Raw genomic sequence first — 14774 nt, forward strand, 5'->3', positions numbered from 1 at the left:
TATAAACTAAAAGTGGCATAGAAGGAAATAACTTAAACTTTAGATTCCTCAGTTGATTGAGGTTGAGGGCAGGGTAAAAAGGTTATTAACATTTTTCTTATAAATGTCCATATTATTTTACTGCTACAATGAGCATGTATATTTTTAAAAATATCTATTTATTTTATTTATTTATTTTATTTATTTTTTTGGCTGTGTTGGGTCTTAGTTGCAGCATGCAGGATCTTTTGTTGCGGCGCATGGGCTTCTTTCTAGTTGTGGCATATGGGTTTTCTGTCTGTAGTTGTGGCGCAGGCTCCAGAGCGCATGGACTCTGTAGTTTGTGGCACGTGGGCTCTCACGTTGAGGCGCGTGAGCTCAGTAGTTGTGGCGCGTGGGCTTAGTTGCCCCGCAGCATGTGGGATCTTAGTTCCCTGACCAGGGATGGAACCCACGTCCCCTGCATTGGAAGGCAGATTCTTTACCACTGTACCACCAGAGAAGTCCCAGCATGTATATTTTAAATAAAAACAATAAATTAAAATTCAATAGTAAAATAAAATAAAGCTAAGGGGTTACAGAATAACGTGTGCAGGCCTTATTCTAAGTTTTTATTTTGGTATAAAGGATGAGAGAAAGATTCAGCCTTTTTTTTTTCTAAATAACTAATAGTTCCAAATCTGTTGAATAATACATTTCCCACTATTCTGAAATGCCACATCTATCATATACTTAATTTTATATTTATTCCCCTGATAGTATATTTATTTTCAGAATATCCTAACTCTTCTCAACATGTAAAATTGATTTTATGAAATGGAAAGAGGCTCTACAAAATAATTATTGAACACTGTGTTTGGACTCTAATAACATATTAATTTAAATTTATTAATGCAAATGTATGCTTATCTTACCTCATTCATTTATCAGTTGGTATAACATTAAATTTTCTGGAATTCAGCCTTTAATATATAGCCTCTCAGTTTTGAGTCTAGCAAATGGTAGAATGCTAAATTTACTAGTGCTAAAGACAAAAGACTATAATATTATTGTCAAAATGTCCCCTCTTTTCTAATGCATTGTACTGGAAAAGATAGATGGATGTTAAATTGTCTATTGAATCATTAATGCTTATGCAAAGTCTGTCCTGTTTCTGTTTTATAATATATGTCTTTGGGCCTTTACAAGGTTACATTTTTACTTTTAATCACAGCCAACACATGTAACATTAACTACTTTTCTTCGTATTCACTTCAAAAGATTAACATTTAGTTCTGAAAACCTATAACACAAAGCATTATTAGTCAATCCATTATAAAATATAAGCAATATAAAATCTAAAAGTAATATAACTAAATGAGAAAAGATATTCATGTACATATGAAACCAATTTTATATGAAACAGGTAAAGCCACACTGTGGTTGTGTGTATGTTTGGAAACATTTAAACATATGCTATTGTAAATATATTTTAAAAATTAATTATTTTTAAAACAGAACAATGATTTATAGTCTATATAGTATATGTAAATTAAACTGGAATTACGGCTTTTTTCTTTAGTATAATCCAGACAAAGAAAAATCTATACAAACACATGAGATACTACTTAGAATATTTGTCATTATTAATAAGTAAAATTCAGTGTAACAGAATCTAGACAAATGGAATTTTAATCTAACTAACCATCCCATTATATGGAGAAGAAATTTGAAATCCAGCAAGGTTAAATGATTTATCCCAGGTCACACAACCACTTGATAAAGTAACTGGATTTTCCTGAGTGTGCTTTTTCTTGTGGAGTGTGCTTTTGTTTGCATCACACTACACTATTTATATGAATGAAGTATGTATATTTATAAGTCATTATTAAAATATAAAGAGCTAAATAAGTAACACATTTGATATCATGACAGAGTTTTATAAGTAGTATTAATATATTGAAGAGTGGGCAAAATGTATAACACAGTAGACGTCATCTTAAAGAAATTTGGGTTTCAGTTTTAGACAACTACTTTGATAAATTGAAGAATTTTAAGTAAATTATTATAATCAAAACTAATTATAATCTTGAAAGTAGTTTGGGTTTAAATTAATGCACTTGGAAAGGAGACTTTTCTGATAAATCTATTTGTACCCACTGTACAGATTGTAACTGACAGCTGGTTTTATGAGCCATATATAATAACACACTATGGTAGACACCAAAACACCCTGTCAGTTAAGAAATCTCTCATTTCTGTCAGAGAAGAGCAAACCTTCATAAAATAGTCTGACTTTATTTTGCTTGAATAGAAGAAAATAGGAGTGTTAAATTATAGTCTATTTCTAATATCATAAGTAGTAAAATTTTGTCAAGTTATTATCATATATGTGATGTGCAACAACGGTCACTGAGTTTGTTGTTTTAAATCTTGTTTGGGGTAAGATGATTTGGAGTGAGATTATTTGAGCTCTTTCTTACCTTCAGGTTTTTTTTTTAATTTTATTTAGCTATTATATATATTTGTTATTGAAAATATAAATTTATTTTTAAAACTTGGCCAAAAACTTGATTGACTTGTACTTTTTTGCCCTTTTCAATAACAAAAGATTTTTAAAGAACAAAGAAACAACAACAAAACCTCCACAGTTTTTCTTTTTGTAGCCAAATATTAGTAACCAGTATATTTAAATTATATCCGAGATGACACAGTTCTCAATTATTTGCTGAGTAGGCAGCGCATGTGATATAGCTTTGTTTTTAGTGTAAAGCCTTTCAGAAGAGAGAGACATATGAAGTGCAACAATACATCCAGATACTAAATTTCTAGTTCAAATTTTTAGACACCAAATGCCCTTTTAGTATAGAATGTGTGTATATATTTGTTTAAGTATGAAGAATCATATTTAAGCCATATTTCTGGTTACTTTTAAAAAGATGTACAGTTTAGTTGGGTTGTAAGGAAAAATAATCTCAGTAAAAAATAAAATTTATAATATAAAATTAGATAAAAATCTTTTAGCTTTTTTATGTAGTTTATAAATAGGGGATTCTATCAATGTTAATTTTACTTCACCTTCAATTTCTCAAATTAAAATATTTCTATTTGCTTTCAAGTTATGTAATATTTATAAATGATACTTGTAGATTTCTACTTCCACATTTTTTTTCTTAACTTTAATGATCATTCTAACATTATGATCATGACTCTAACATATGTGTTTCTATATTTGCATTGCAGTTTAGATGTAGAAAGGCATCCTATCTCCTTGAAGAAATTATATCATGAATTATGGTAAATTACTATATGCAAACTCTAGCATACACTAAATGAAATAATCTTACGTTCTACTGTCTCTTTCTGTGCTTCTTAATATCTCTCTAAGAATGAAAAAAATTATACCTTTGTAAATTTCTTACAAAATCTATTGCACATTTTATTATTTTCTCTGGATAAAGTGGGCTTTTTAGTTTTCACAACAGATATTCACATTATTTACTTTAAAATGATCATTCAAAACTGTGAAGTACTTGACACTTTTTGAATTTTACCTAAATGTTTATTTTTGATATTAAAAGATAAATGCTAATCAATTGAGTTTCTAATATTCTACTGCTTGCTTAGAGGAAAAGAATATAGATTAGATATGGTTTCTGAAATTTTAAAAATTAATAAAAGACACATCAGAAAAATATACAACTATCATAAATTTATATTAACAAATACAGTGGTTGAAAAGGTGTAGTGCAAAGAAAGGACATACCTGCATTATGCTTCCAGTTGGAAAATGGTGAAAAATTGATAAAGCTTTTTAAAGGAAATGTTATTTGAACAATGATATATGATATGAAAAGGATACATATTGGTATAGATGATAATTGTATTCCATTTAACCAGAACAATCTAGAGCAAAAATACTGATTCTTCATGTATATCTGGTGCTTACCAAAAGACCTCTCACAGAGTAGATGCTCGTAAATACTTGATGATTAGTGAATTGAGTACATGTACACATACACACTAAGTTGTCTTAACTAACTTGGGTAATATTATATGTTCTCAGGTCAATTTAATAGAGAAAGGTGGATAGGGTGCAAAAAATTGGAGAAGTAGAAGTGACAGTTTTACATTTCTATAATGTATATAAATTATTATGCCTCTACTTACATGCCTCCATGCCATTTCTTTTTTATGACTTAGTAGATTGATGATAGTTTTTCTTTCTGTACTTTTTGCTCTTTTTTGCTGTCTTCTACTTCCTAACATGAGTTTTCTTTAATAAGTGTTAAAATCTTAAACTCTTAGAATTAACATGTTAAGAAAACCTTTTTAGGGAGAAAAAGCCTAGGGGAAGGGGTGGGGACTTAAATTCATTAAATCTGCCCTATGCTCCATAATGTACTAGGCATCTTATCTGTGTCAAGTATTTAAACAATATTTAACATAAATATGACTAATTAAGAAGGAATTTTGATCTGTATTTCTTAGGTGATGAAACTGAGGCTGAGAGATACTACATTTTCCTCCAATCATATGGTATAAGCATGATTCAAATCCAGGAGCATATGGCTCAGAAGCCCGTGTGTGTGTGTGTGTGTGTGTGTGTGTGTGTGTGTGCACGCACTTGAATGTGTGTTTTCTAGTTCAGCATCTCAAGGTCAGATAAAAACTTTATTTTCTACAAGAATGATTTTTTTTTATTTCCTTACGCATTGAGACTAAAATAAATTCATAGTTCTAAAGTCTACACATGTAAAAATTTTGTAAAATTTAGTGTATGTGGTATGAAGGGAGGATTTTCAGAATAAAAGCATCCAAATCTATTCTTCCATCTCCATTTGTCTCTACAAGAATGTGAGTACTGTGAGGGCAGGAATTTTTGTGTATTCTGTTCGTGATATATCCCTACCTCTCCTTTGCCAAATATGTGAAGATACATAGATTGTTTATTGAGGGATGGTGAGTGCCAGAGAGATGTCCTTTTGCCTATACTTTTGTATGTGCTACTAGAGATATTTTCTATTCAACTAATGTACATCATGACACTCACCATTATATAGCTCAATCCAGAAATACAAGTAATGTTAATTCACCCTTCTCACACATGCAAACTTATTGAAGTTTAGCCCAAGTATTTTTTAAATGCAACAGATTGGAGTTTATCTTGGAAGGGTGCTTCCATCTGTGAAAACACTCATTGGAAGAAGGAATAACACTTTAAAATAAATCCACCAGCTGTATTGATAATGCTGTAGTGACATGAAGGCCTGAATATGATAGAACTATTTGTTAAAATAGTTATACCATATGAGAGAATAGCTGGCTTGTGAGTTTTTTGTGTTTCTTGATAATGACTTTAAAAATCATTAAATTGTAGAGGGATGACACTAATGAAGTTTCAAGCTATAACTTTAAAATGAAAAACAAAGAATAAAAGTTGAAGTTATCTTAAAATTAACTCACATAAATGGCACAAGTTGTACCTTAGAATATGCTTTAAAAGTCCCAATGAGTAATAGAAAATTCAGCACCGACAAGACACTGGGTAAGTTAATGGACTGGATAACAGTCAACGCCTGTTCTTTTGTGTTGAGATAAAAACAGCAAACATATCAAACATCATTTTTGTCTTTTAGATTTTTGTTTAAAGAAGGGTAAAAGTCATCATCCTTTATATATAAAATAAATCTGTGCACAAAAGATCAGATATTTATTTTCTATCCCTCCTAACATAGCCCTGTACATTTTTTCTTTCACACAGTAGAAGACTAAAATACTTGTGACTGATTGAATAACATGAAGAAACCAGTTGAAATGGTTGTGTATTTTCTAGAAGGAGACTGCTGGGTTGTCTTTAAAGTACCCTTCTAAATTTAAATTTTATAGCCTTTACTTTTAGAAAGGTTTAAGAGCTCACAGAATAGGAGTCAAAACTCTTGTTTAGAAGGAGGGCTCAAGAAATCTTCCCACTTACTATGAGAGAAATAATTGATATTGATCTTGACATTCTTGATGGGAAGAGTTGAGGAAGTGTTCCCTTTCTAATAGGTTTCTGAATGTCTTTGACTCTGAGTACCCAGATCTCTACACATGGAGTTATCTACCGTTTCTTCAAAATTATTTGTAAGAGGTCGATTGCAAAGGTGACTTCTGAATAGTTGCTTTATGTTGGCTTAGCCCATTTTCAAAACCATGTTTCTATATTCTGTGATATATGCCAATGATTTCCGCTTTTTAGGTTTAAATTGTTTCTTCTTCAAATTCCCTGTATTTCCACTCCCTTTCTGAGAATTTCCACATCATCTGTACAGTAGTCTTCCTAGTTAGTCCCGTAGTACTGTCACCCTTCTATTAAAAACTTCAATTAAATACCAAACTTTTAAGCTGACAGAGAAGATTCTCCATAATTTGGTCCAAACACATTTTCCAGATATATCTCCTAATCATCATTTCCTAAGTGAATGAATGAACTACTCTAGCCAAACTGCCAAGTCATTATGCTGAGACATATTTTGAACTTTTTTGATTATTTACTCATTTCAAGCTACAATGACTGTATGGCATTCCCTCTCATCTCTTAGGTCTGTCACCTCCAGAGTCATTTTGAATACCACCAATTTTAAAACTGATTCTAAACCTTAGCCTGAAATGACTTCTTACTCCGATAGCAAATCATTTTGATATCAGGGAACGTAAATTTGGCTTTAAAAAAAATTGTCATGGTGATGTTTTAATTTAAGAAACATTCAGTAATTCTTATTAATTTAAAAAATTTTATAACCTCCTATAATTTTATTTTGATGTAAGGGTTACACTTGGAGTTATGAGAGTGCTGAAGAATTACTAGACAGCTTTATTGTCAATGATAGGCTAGGATAGATCAGGCCCTAGTAAGTTTGATAGCAGTAGCATATCGTGAGCCATAAGTGTAATTTTAAATGTTTTATTTGTTGCATTTAAAAAAAATATGTATCTCTTTCTCTTCTTCTGTCATTTTTTTATGTGCAGTCTTGAAACTAATTTGGGGCTCATAAAACAATCAGTATTCTTGTGGAAAGATCCTTAGGTGTTTAAGTAGATTATATTCTTTCTGCATTTTTTTTTCCTCAAATATCCTTAAAAGTTATCTGCAATTGACATTTTTTGCTATGATACTCTTTTTATGTTATAAAAACTTCTAATTATGCAATAGGATTTTTTAGTCAGTGAGTCAGTAAATATTTGTTAATCAATCATGTCAGATGTTCCTGATGTGTCAAGTAAGATGAGGAAAGAATACTGACAATGACTTTGAGATTTTCTCAGCAGTAATTAACTGCTTGCTTAATTGCAGGTGCTGAGTTAGTGGATCAATGGGTTTAAGTAGGAACTAAAGAAGTTTGCTTAGGAATAGACCAATTAATTTTAAGTTCGTAACTGTTCATTATGAACAGTTTGTTTAATGTTTACCACTATTAGGCAAAATTATCCAAAACCAGACCAACGACCAATGAGATAAGTCTGTATTTGTTTACCATTATCATACTAAAGCATTTTGTAAGTAAATGCAAGGTGACACCTAAGTATTATTTAATTTTTAGGAAAAAGAACTATTAATATGTAACATTAAAATTTTAGACTGCAAATTTACATCTTTACTTTTAGATTTGTGTACAGTAGAGATGCAAATTATTTCCATTCAATAGAATATACAACTCCAAAAGTTATGTTTTATTGCCTATTAGGATATTGTCCAGTTTTGCATCTAATTTAGCAGTCTTATTCAAATATCCCTTTATTAAAAAATTTTATTTTCTACAAGAATGATTTTTTTATTGCCTTACACATTGCCTATATAATTCCCAGTCCTGTAAGTGTACTTTTTAAAATAACAGCTTTATTGAGATATAATTCATATCGCATACAATTTGCCAATGTAAAGTGCACAGTTCAGTGACGGTGAATAAATTTGCAGAGTTACAATCGTTACCACAATCAAATTGAGCATATTTTTATCATCCCAAAATGAAACTGTATACCCATTAGCAGCTGTTTTCCATTTCTTTTCAGACCCCCAGTCATAGGCAATTATCAATCTGCTTTGTCTCTTTAGTTTTGCCTATTCTACATATTTTCTATAAATGGAATCATATAATATGTAGTGTTTTGTGAATGGCTTCTTTCACTTAGCATAATATTTTCAAGGTTCAACCATGTCCTAGCATTTATCATTACTTCATTACTTTTTATTGCCAAATAACGCCGATTATATGGATATACATTTTTTTTAGCCTTTCATCAGTTGATGGCCAGTTGAGTTGTTTTCATTTTAGCCATTAGGAATAGTAGTGCTATGGACATTAGTGTACAAAGTTTTGCATAGATATATGTTGTGAATTTTCTTGGGTGTACACCGAAGAGTGAAATTGCTGAATCTCATGGTAACTTTACTTTTAAAACTTATGAGGAACTGCCAAACTATATTTTAAAGCAGCTACATCATTTTACAATCCCATCAGTAGCTTATGAGAGTTTCAATTTCTTCACATCCTTGCCAACACTTTTCATTGTATGTCTTTTCAACTATAGCCCACTAAGCAGGTGAAAAGTGATATTACATTGTCATTTTGACTAGCATTTCTCTGATAGATGATGTTGAGCGTCATTTCTTATGCTTGTTGGCCATTTGTATGTTTTGGAGAAATGTTTATACTAATACTTTGCTCGTTTTAATTGGCTGTTTGTTTGTTATTAGTGAGTTGTAGATATTCTTCACATATTCAAGATGCAAATTTCTTATTATGTATGGTTTTCTCCTGTTCTGGTTTTCTTTTAACTTTTCTGATGGTGTCCTTTTAATTTTGATGAAATCCAATTTATCTATATTTTTGCTGTTGCTTGTGCATTGTTGTCATATCTAAAAACCATTGCCTAATCCAAGGTCATGAAGATTTGATCCTATGTTGTCTTCTAAGAGTTTTATATATTTAGCTCTAAAATTTATATCTATCATCCATTTTTAGTTAACTTTTATGTACGGTGTAAGGTAGAGATTCAACTTAATTCTTTTGCATGTGGAATTTGGTTATTACAGTATCACTTGTTGAAGAGAATGTTCTTTACCTATTGAATTGTCTTGGAACCCTTTTAAAAATCAGGTGAACATATTGGGTTGGCCAAAAAGTCATTCGGGTTCCAAGTGTACTGAAGAAACATTTACATGTGTCAGATGTGACTGTTGGTTTCTAAGAAGACAAATACTCCATTGAGCAATACTCCATTGTATACTATATCTTCTTTATCCATTCATCCGTCGATGGACATCCGGGTTGCCTCCACATCCCGGCTTTTGTAAATAATGCTTCTATGAACATGGGGTGCATGTAACCCTTCAAATTAATGTTTTCGTTTTCTTCATATATATGCCCAGGAGTGGAATGGCTGAACCACATGGTAGTTCTATTTTTGGTTTTTTGAGGAACCTCCATACTGTTTTCCACAGTGGCTACACCAATTAACTTTCCCACCAACAGGGCACAATGATTTCCTTTTCCCAGACAGAGGCTTGAGGGCCTGAAATAAGGTGGTAAGCACAGAAATGGAGTGGAGAGACAGATCTGAGAATAAGAGAAATATTGTTAAACCACCATGAATGCTGTTAAAACCATGCATTTAGATCTATTTTAAAATGTTTTACTCAGTTATGGAATGCCAGTTTGATTCTTTTTTAACAGATTACAATATTCTAATTATATTTTTATTGTTTCATCTATTTTGTGTGTCTTTTTAGACTGAATTTTTATTAAAATTAAAGTTTTCATCTGCTAACTTTACTTTCTGGATCACCTGTGGGTCTGCTTCATTTATTTATTTGTTTTTCTGATTATCAGGGATTTAATTCTGTCTTTTCTTATGCCTAGAAAATTTTTATTTAGTGCTGGACATCTTATATAAGATGATTGGTGTTAAAACTTAAATAAAGTCCTGGTAAAGTGCTAGGAATGTAGTGAAGAGTCAATAAATAGTAAAGATGATTGTTGTTGTTTATTATCATCAGTATTTTATATAGGAATTTGTATTTATGATTGAAGTTAGTTATGGAAGCAATGTATGTGTTTTTGAAGACCTTCAAAAGTACTTTAAACAAAAGCCAAAAGAAAAATAAATGCATTTGTTTCATATTGTTAAATATATTCTACCATCTCTTTTTTAAAAAGTATTTTTAGAGCATTTTTATATTTATTAAAAAATTGTGAAGATGGTACAGAGAATTTCCATACAAAGTTTCATATTATTATTAGCTAAGTTTATAGTTTCTTCAGATTTCCTTTGTTTTCACCTCATGCCCTTTTTCTGATCCAGGATCCTGTCCAAAATAACAGATTACATTTAGTTGTCACATCTCCTTAGGGACCTCTTGACTGTTACAGTTTCTCAAAATTTTCCTCATTTTCGACAGAATACTTGACAGCTTTGAAGAATACTGGTCAGGCCCAATATTTTAATTTGCATTAGAGGAAAACATGCTTCTGAAATATTCAACTTATTATTTATTATTTAGTAAATGATGATGTAGTCGTATAACTTATGAACAAGTCGGGTTCCAAAAAAAAAATTTTTTTTAACATCTTTATTGGAGTATAATTGCTTTACAACGTTGTGTTAGTTTCTGCTGTATAACAAAGTGAATCAGCTATATGCATAGGTATATCCCTATATCCCCTCCCTCTTGCGTCTCCCTCCCACCCTCCTTATCCCACCCCTCTAGGTGGTCACAAAGCACCGAACTGATCTCCCTGTGCTATGCAGCTGCTTCCCACTAGCTATCTATTTACATTTGGTAGTGTATATATGTCAATGTTACTCTCTCACTTCGTCGCAGCTTACCCTTCCCCCTCCCCGTGTCCTCAAGTCCATTCTCTATGTCTGTGTCTTTATTCCTGTCCTGCCCCGAGGGTCCTCAGAACAATTTTTTTTTTTTTTTAGATTCCATATGTATGTGTTAGCATACAGTATTTGTTTTTCTCTTTCTGACTTCACTCTGTATGACAGACTCTATGTCCATCCACCTCACTACAAATAACTCAATTTCGTTTCTTTTTCTGGCTGAGTAATTAATATTCCATTGTATACATGTGCCACATCTTCTTTATCCATTCATCTGTCGATGGACACTTACGTTGCTTCCATGTCCTGGCTATTGTAAATAGTGCTGCAATGAACATTGTGGTACATGACTCATGGTTTTCTCAGGGTATATACCCAGTAGTGGGATTGCTGGGTCATATGGCAGTTCTCTTTTTAGTCCAAAAATTCTTTTTTTTTTTTTTAAATTATTTATTTATTTATGGCTGCGTTGGGTCTTCTTTGCTGCCCACAGGCTTTCTCTAGTTGTGGCGAGTGGAGGCTACTCTTTGTTGCGGTGCGTGGGTTTCTCATTGTGGTACTCTCTTCTCTTGTTGCGGAGCACGGGCTCTAGGCACATGGACTTCAGTTGTTGTGGCTCGCAGGCTCTAGAGCACAGGCTCAGTAGTTGTGGTGCACGGGCTTAGTTGCTCCATGGCATGTGGGATCTTCCCGGACCAGGGATTGAACCTGTGTCCCCTGCATTGGCAGGCGGATTCTTAACCACTGCGCCACCAGGGAAGTCCCCCAAAATTCTTAATGAAATGTAAAGGATTCTAAGCTAATCTATAATAGTCAAATGTGTGGAAGGGAGCGATTAGGGATGAACTTGTTAAGGTTTAGGCCTATATAATGAGTTTTGTCTGCATATTTGGTTAATAGGATATTACTGAAGGAGGATACTCAACACAGAGTGTCACAGTACATAGTATCCACGGACAGACCAGATGAAATGAAGGGAAATAGAGCCCTGGTTGCTTTTAATTTAGTTAAATGGAGGATAACCTGGATAACCTGAGCATAATCTTTTTTTTTTTTTTCTTAAGGTTTAGATTTTAAGCTTGTTCAAGCAATCTACCTAACTAATCTTTGTTAAAACTGAAAAGATATTTATAGCAGGATAGAGTTAGATGCCTTGTGAAAGAAAAATAGTTACAGAACATTCATATTTTAAATTTTGACTACCAAAATTAATTATTCATTTAGTAATATGATGTATATTGAATACTCCTATATATTACTTTGCTAATAATTGCTTTATAGCTCCTGATGGTAAACAGTATTATAACCTCTGCATCTTATACATATCTTGATTTTCAATCCAGTAATCTAATAGAAAAAAAATAGGTCATAATTTGAATGTTTAAAAGGTACATTGTTACATAAGAAAATTTTATTTTATTTTATTTTTGCAGAACTATTATGGAGCTGCTAAGATGATTTTTTCTGATAACCCACTTGGTCTAACCTGTGGAATGGTATGTCCAACTTCTGATCTTTGTGTAGGTGGATGCAATTTATATGCCACTGAAGAGGGACCAATTAATATTGGTGGATTGCAACAGTTTGCTACTGAGGTATGTAAGATGTATACATTGTTCCCCTCCCCGCAAAGCACAAAAATCTTAAAATAACTTTAATTCTTGATGCTTTGTTGATATTCAATATTTTTAGTGTGATATACAGGTAAAGTGTAAGTGTTTTGTGCCATAAACAGTATTTTTATTCAACAACTTGGCTTCAAAAATGGAACTTTCTAAAACCATGTCAAATTAATTGTAATCCCAGAAGGTTATTAAAATACTTTCACTGAAAATTATATAAAGTGGAGGATCTGAAAATGGGATATATTCATTAACTTCACATTGGAGTGTGGCTAGGAGCCCCCATTATGAAAAGACTATCTTGCTTAACTGATTCTTTTTCCTGAAACTGTCTTTAATCTTTACAGCTTGAAATAATGCATCAGTATTCTTCTGTAATATTTTTTGAGTAATAGAGGTTGTAGAATTATCAAACACCCTGAAACTGAATAATATTCTTTAACATTAGCTTTTGTGAATTTATGGATTAAAAGCAGGTGTGTTATTTGGATGCAAATTTATAATGAAGTAATATGAAAATATTTTGTCCCTATTTATCCTGTAAGTTTGCGCCATGTCTTTCTTTTATGAATCCTTTTTAAATGACTTTGATTCTCTGGGACATCTTATTCTCTCTGGGGTCTCCTTTTTGGAATCAACTACCAGGTCAATTCCCATGTATCATTTAAATGACCAGCTTATATGGAGGTTCCAGTAAAATTTTGTAATCCTTGGTGTCCAGTTGGCTAGAATACCAAATTAAATGCCTGTCAACACTAGATTTTTAGTTAATGACTTCCCTGTCTGATTTTGTCAACTTAAACGCAATATTTTCTTTCTTTATAGGACCCTTCCCATAGTATCCCTCAAGCTTAAATCTCACTTTGCTTTTAGTAATAAATCAGGGTTATTCCCTTCCTGCTTTCTGACAGGTTAATTCTAAGGAAGGGCTCCTGGGAATGAGAAAATAGAAACAATTTGAGGTTGTGAGTTGTTGCAATAAATTCTTGGATTTAATTTCTTTTCCTACCAAATTCAAAATTGCATTAGGCTTACCTGACCAGTGCAAGGTATGATCTTTACAACCTGAGAAAATCCTTAGTTGATGGAGAAGATTCACTTGAATTCTTCCACATTTTTCTTTGGGGACTCATTGCCTCTTCATTAAAACAGGGCAAGCTTGCAAGGATGTAGTAAGTAAAAGGTCACGCAATATGTATACGAACTAAGACTGCATTTCAAAACAAGATGAGTTAAAATAATATTGTTAGTTTGTCAGTGACCTGACAACAGAGAGGGAGAAGGCGAAAGGGGGAGAGCGATAAGGAAAGGGAAGGGGGGGAGAGAGAGAGAGAGAGAAAGAGAGAGAGAGAGAGAGCGGGAGAGAGGAAACAGAGAGAGGGAGAGAAAGGGAAACACCATTCCTCTGAGAACTCTCACTTGGTTTTAGTGAGGTTACTACCACTGCTTTCCAAAGCACTCTATTTATTTAAGACATAGCATAGATTAGAATGGCATTAAGTGCATTTTAAGTGACTCATGGAATTTAGATAGGAATGTATCTTCTTATTACGTTCCATTTTTACTTTGTATTACTGTGGCTTCAAATGTATCTATCAAATCATAAATAAAAATATCCCAGTAGAACTATATAGAAAAGCTTTCCATTCTTTTTTTTTTTTTTTTTTTTAAGTTGACTACTTAGGGCAAGTTATTTTAGAGAGTTCTGTCAAAGGGTTGTTTACTTAAATATACCCAGCTATCAAAGTTGTGAAGGTAAGCAGAAACAGACTCACAGATATAGAAAACAAACTTGTGGTTACCAAAGGGGAGAGGGAATGGGGTGGACAAACTAGGGATATGGAATTAACAGATACAAACTACTATGTATAAAATAGATAAGCAGCAAGGATATACTATATAGCACAGGGAATTATACTCATTATCTTGTAATAACCTAAAATGGAGTATAATCTGCAAAATACTGAATCACTATGCTGTACACCTGAAACTAACACTAAATCAACTATACTTCAATTAAAAAAATAAGCAAAATACAATGAACTAATTGGCTTCCAGTGAAAAGAAAAAGTATAAATATTTTAAATAATATTAAAATAAAAATATTAAATTATTAATTTATAAATAACAGTATACAAAATACTATTATTCTTTCAAACTACTAAACTACTGACATGAATACTTAAGTCAAAGTGGGACATGATGCAGATAATTTCATGTTTTGGTTGTTTGATAAAACAATGATTGATTTTTGACCTTTAAAGAAATATAAATCTATTTTTCAGCCAAATTAAGCAAAGGTTAGGAAAGCAAAGTAAAATAGTA

General features: G+C 32.1%; 1 protein-coding gene across 5 annotated transcripts in view; it reads left to right on the forward strand.

Annotated features, from left to right (window-relative positions):
- DPYD (dihydropyrimidine dehydrogenase) overlaps positions 1-14774 on the forward strand; it is an 815942-nt gene that overhangs the window by 201173 nt on the left and 599995 nt on the right. For all 5 annotated transcript variants that reach the window (XR_014242114.1, XM_082383233.1, XM_082383234.1 and 2 more), the window contains exon 5: positions 12261-12422. Coding sequence is in view for 4 of the 5 variants with exons in the window: in XM_082383233.1 (XP_082239359.1) it covers positions 12261-12422 (162 nt within the window). In the remaining variant the exon portion in view is untranslated. The remainder of the gene's footprint in view (positions 1-12260; positions 12423-14774) is intronic.

Source organism: Balaenoptera borealis (genome assembly GCF_965194805.1).
Source record: "Balaenoptera borealis genome assembly, chromosome: 1".
Lineage (NCBI taxonomy): Eukaryota > Metazoa > Chordata > Mammalia > Artiodactyla > Balaenopteridae > Balaenoptera > Balaenoptera borealis.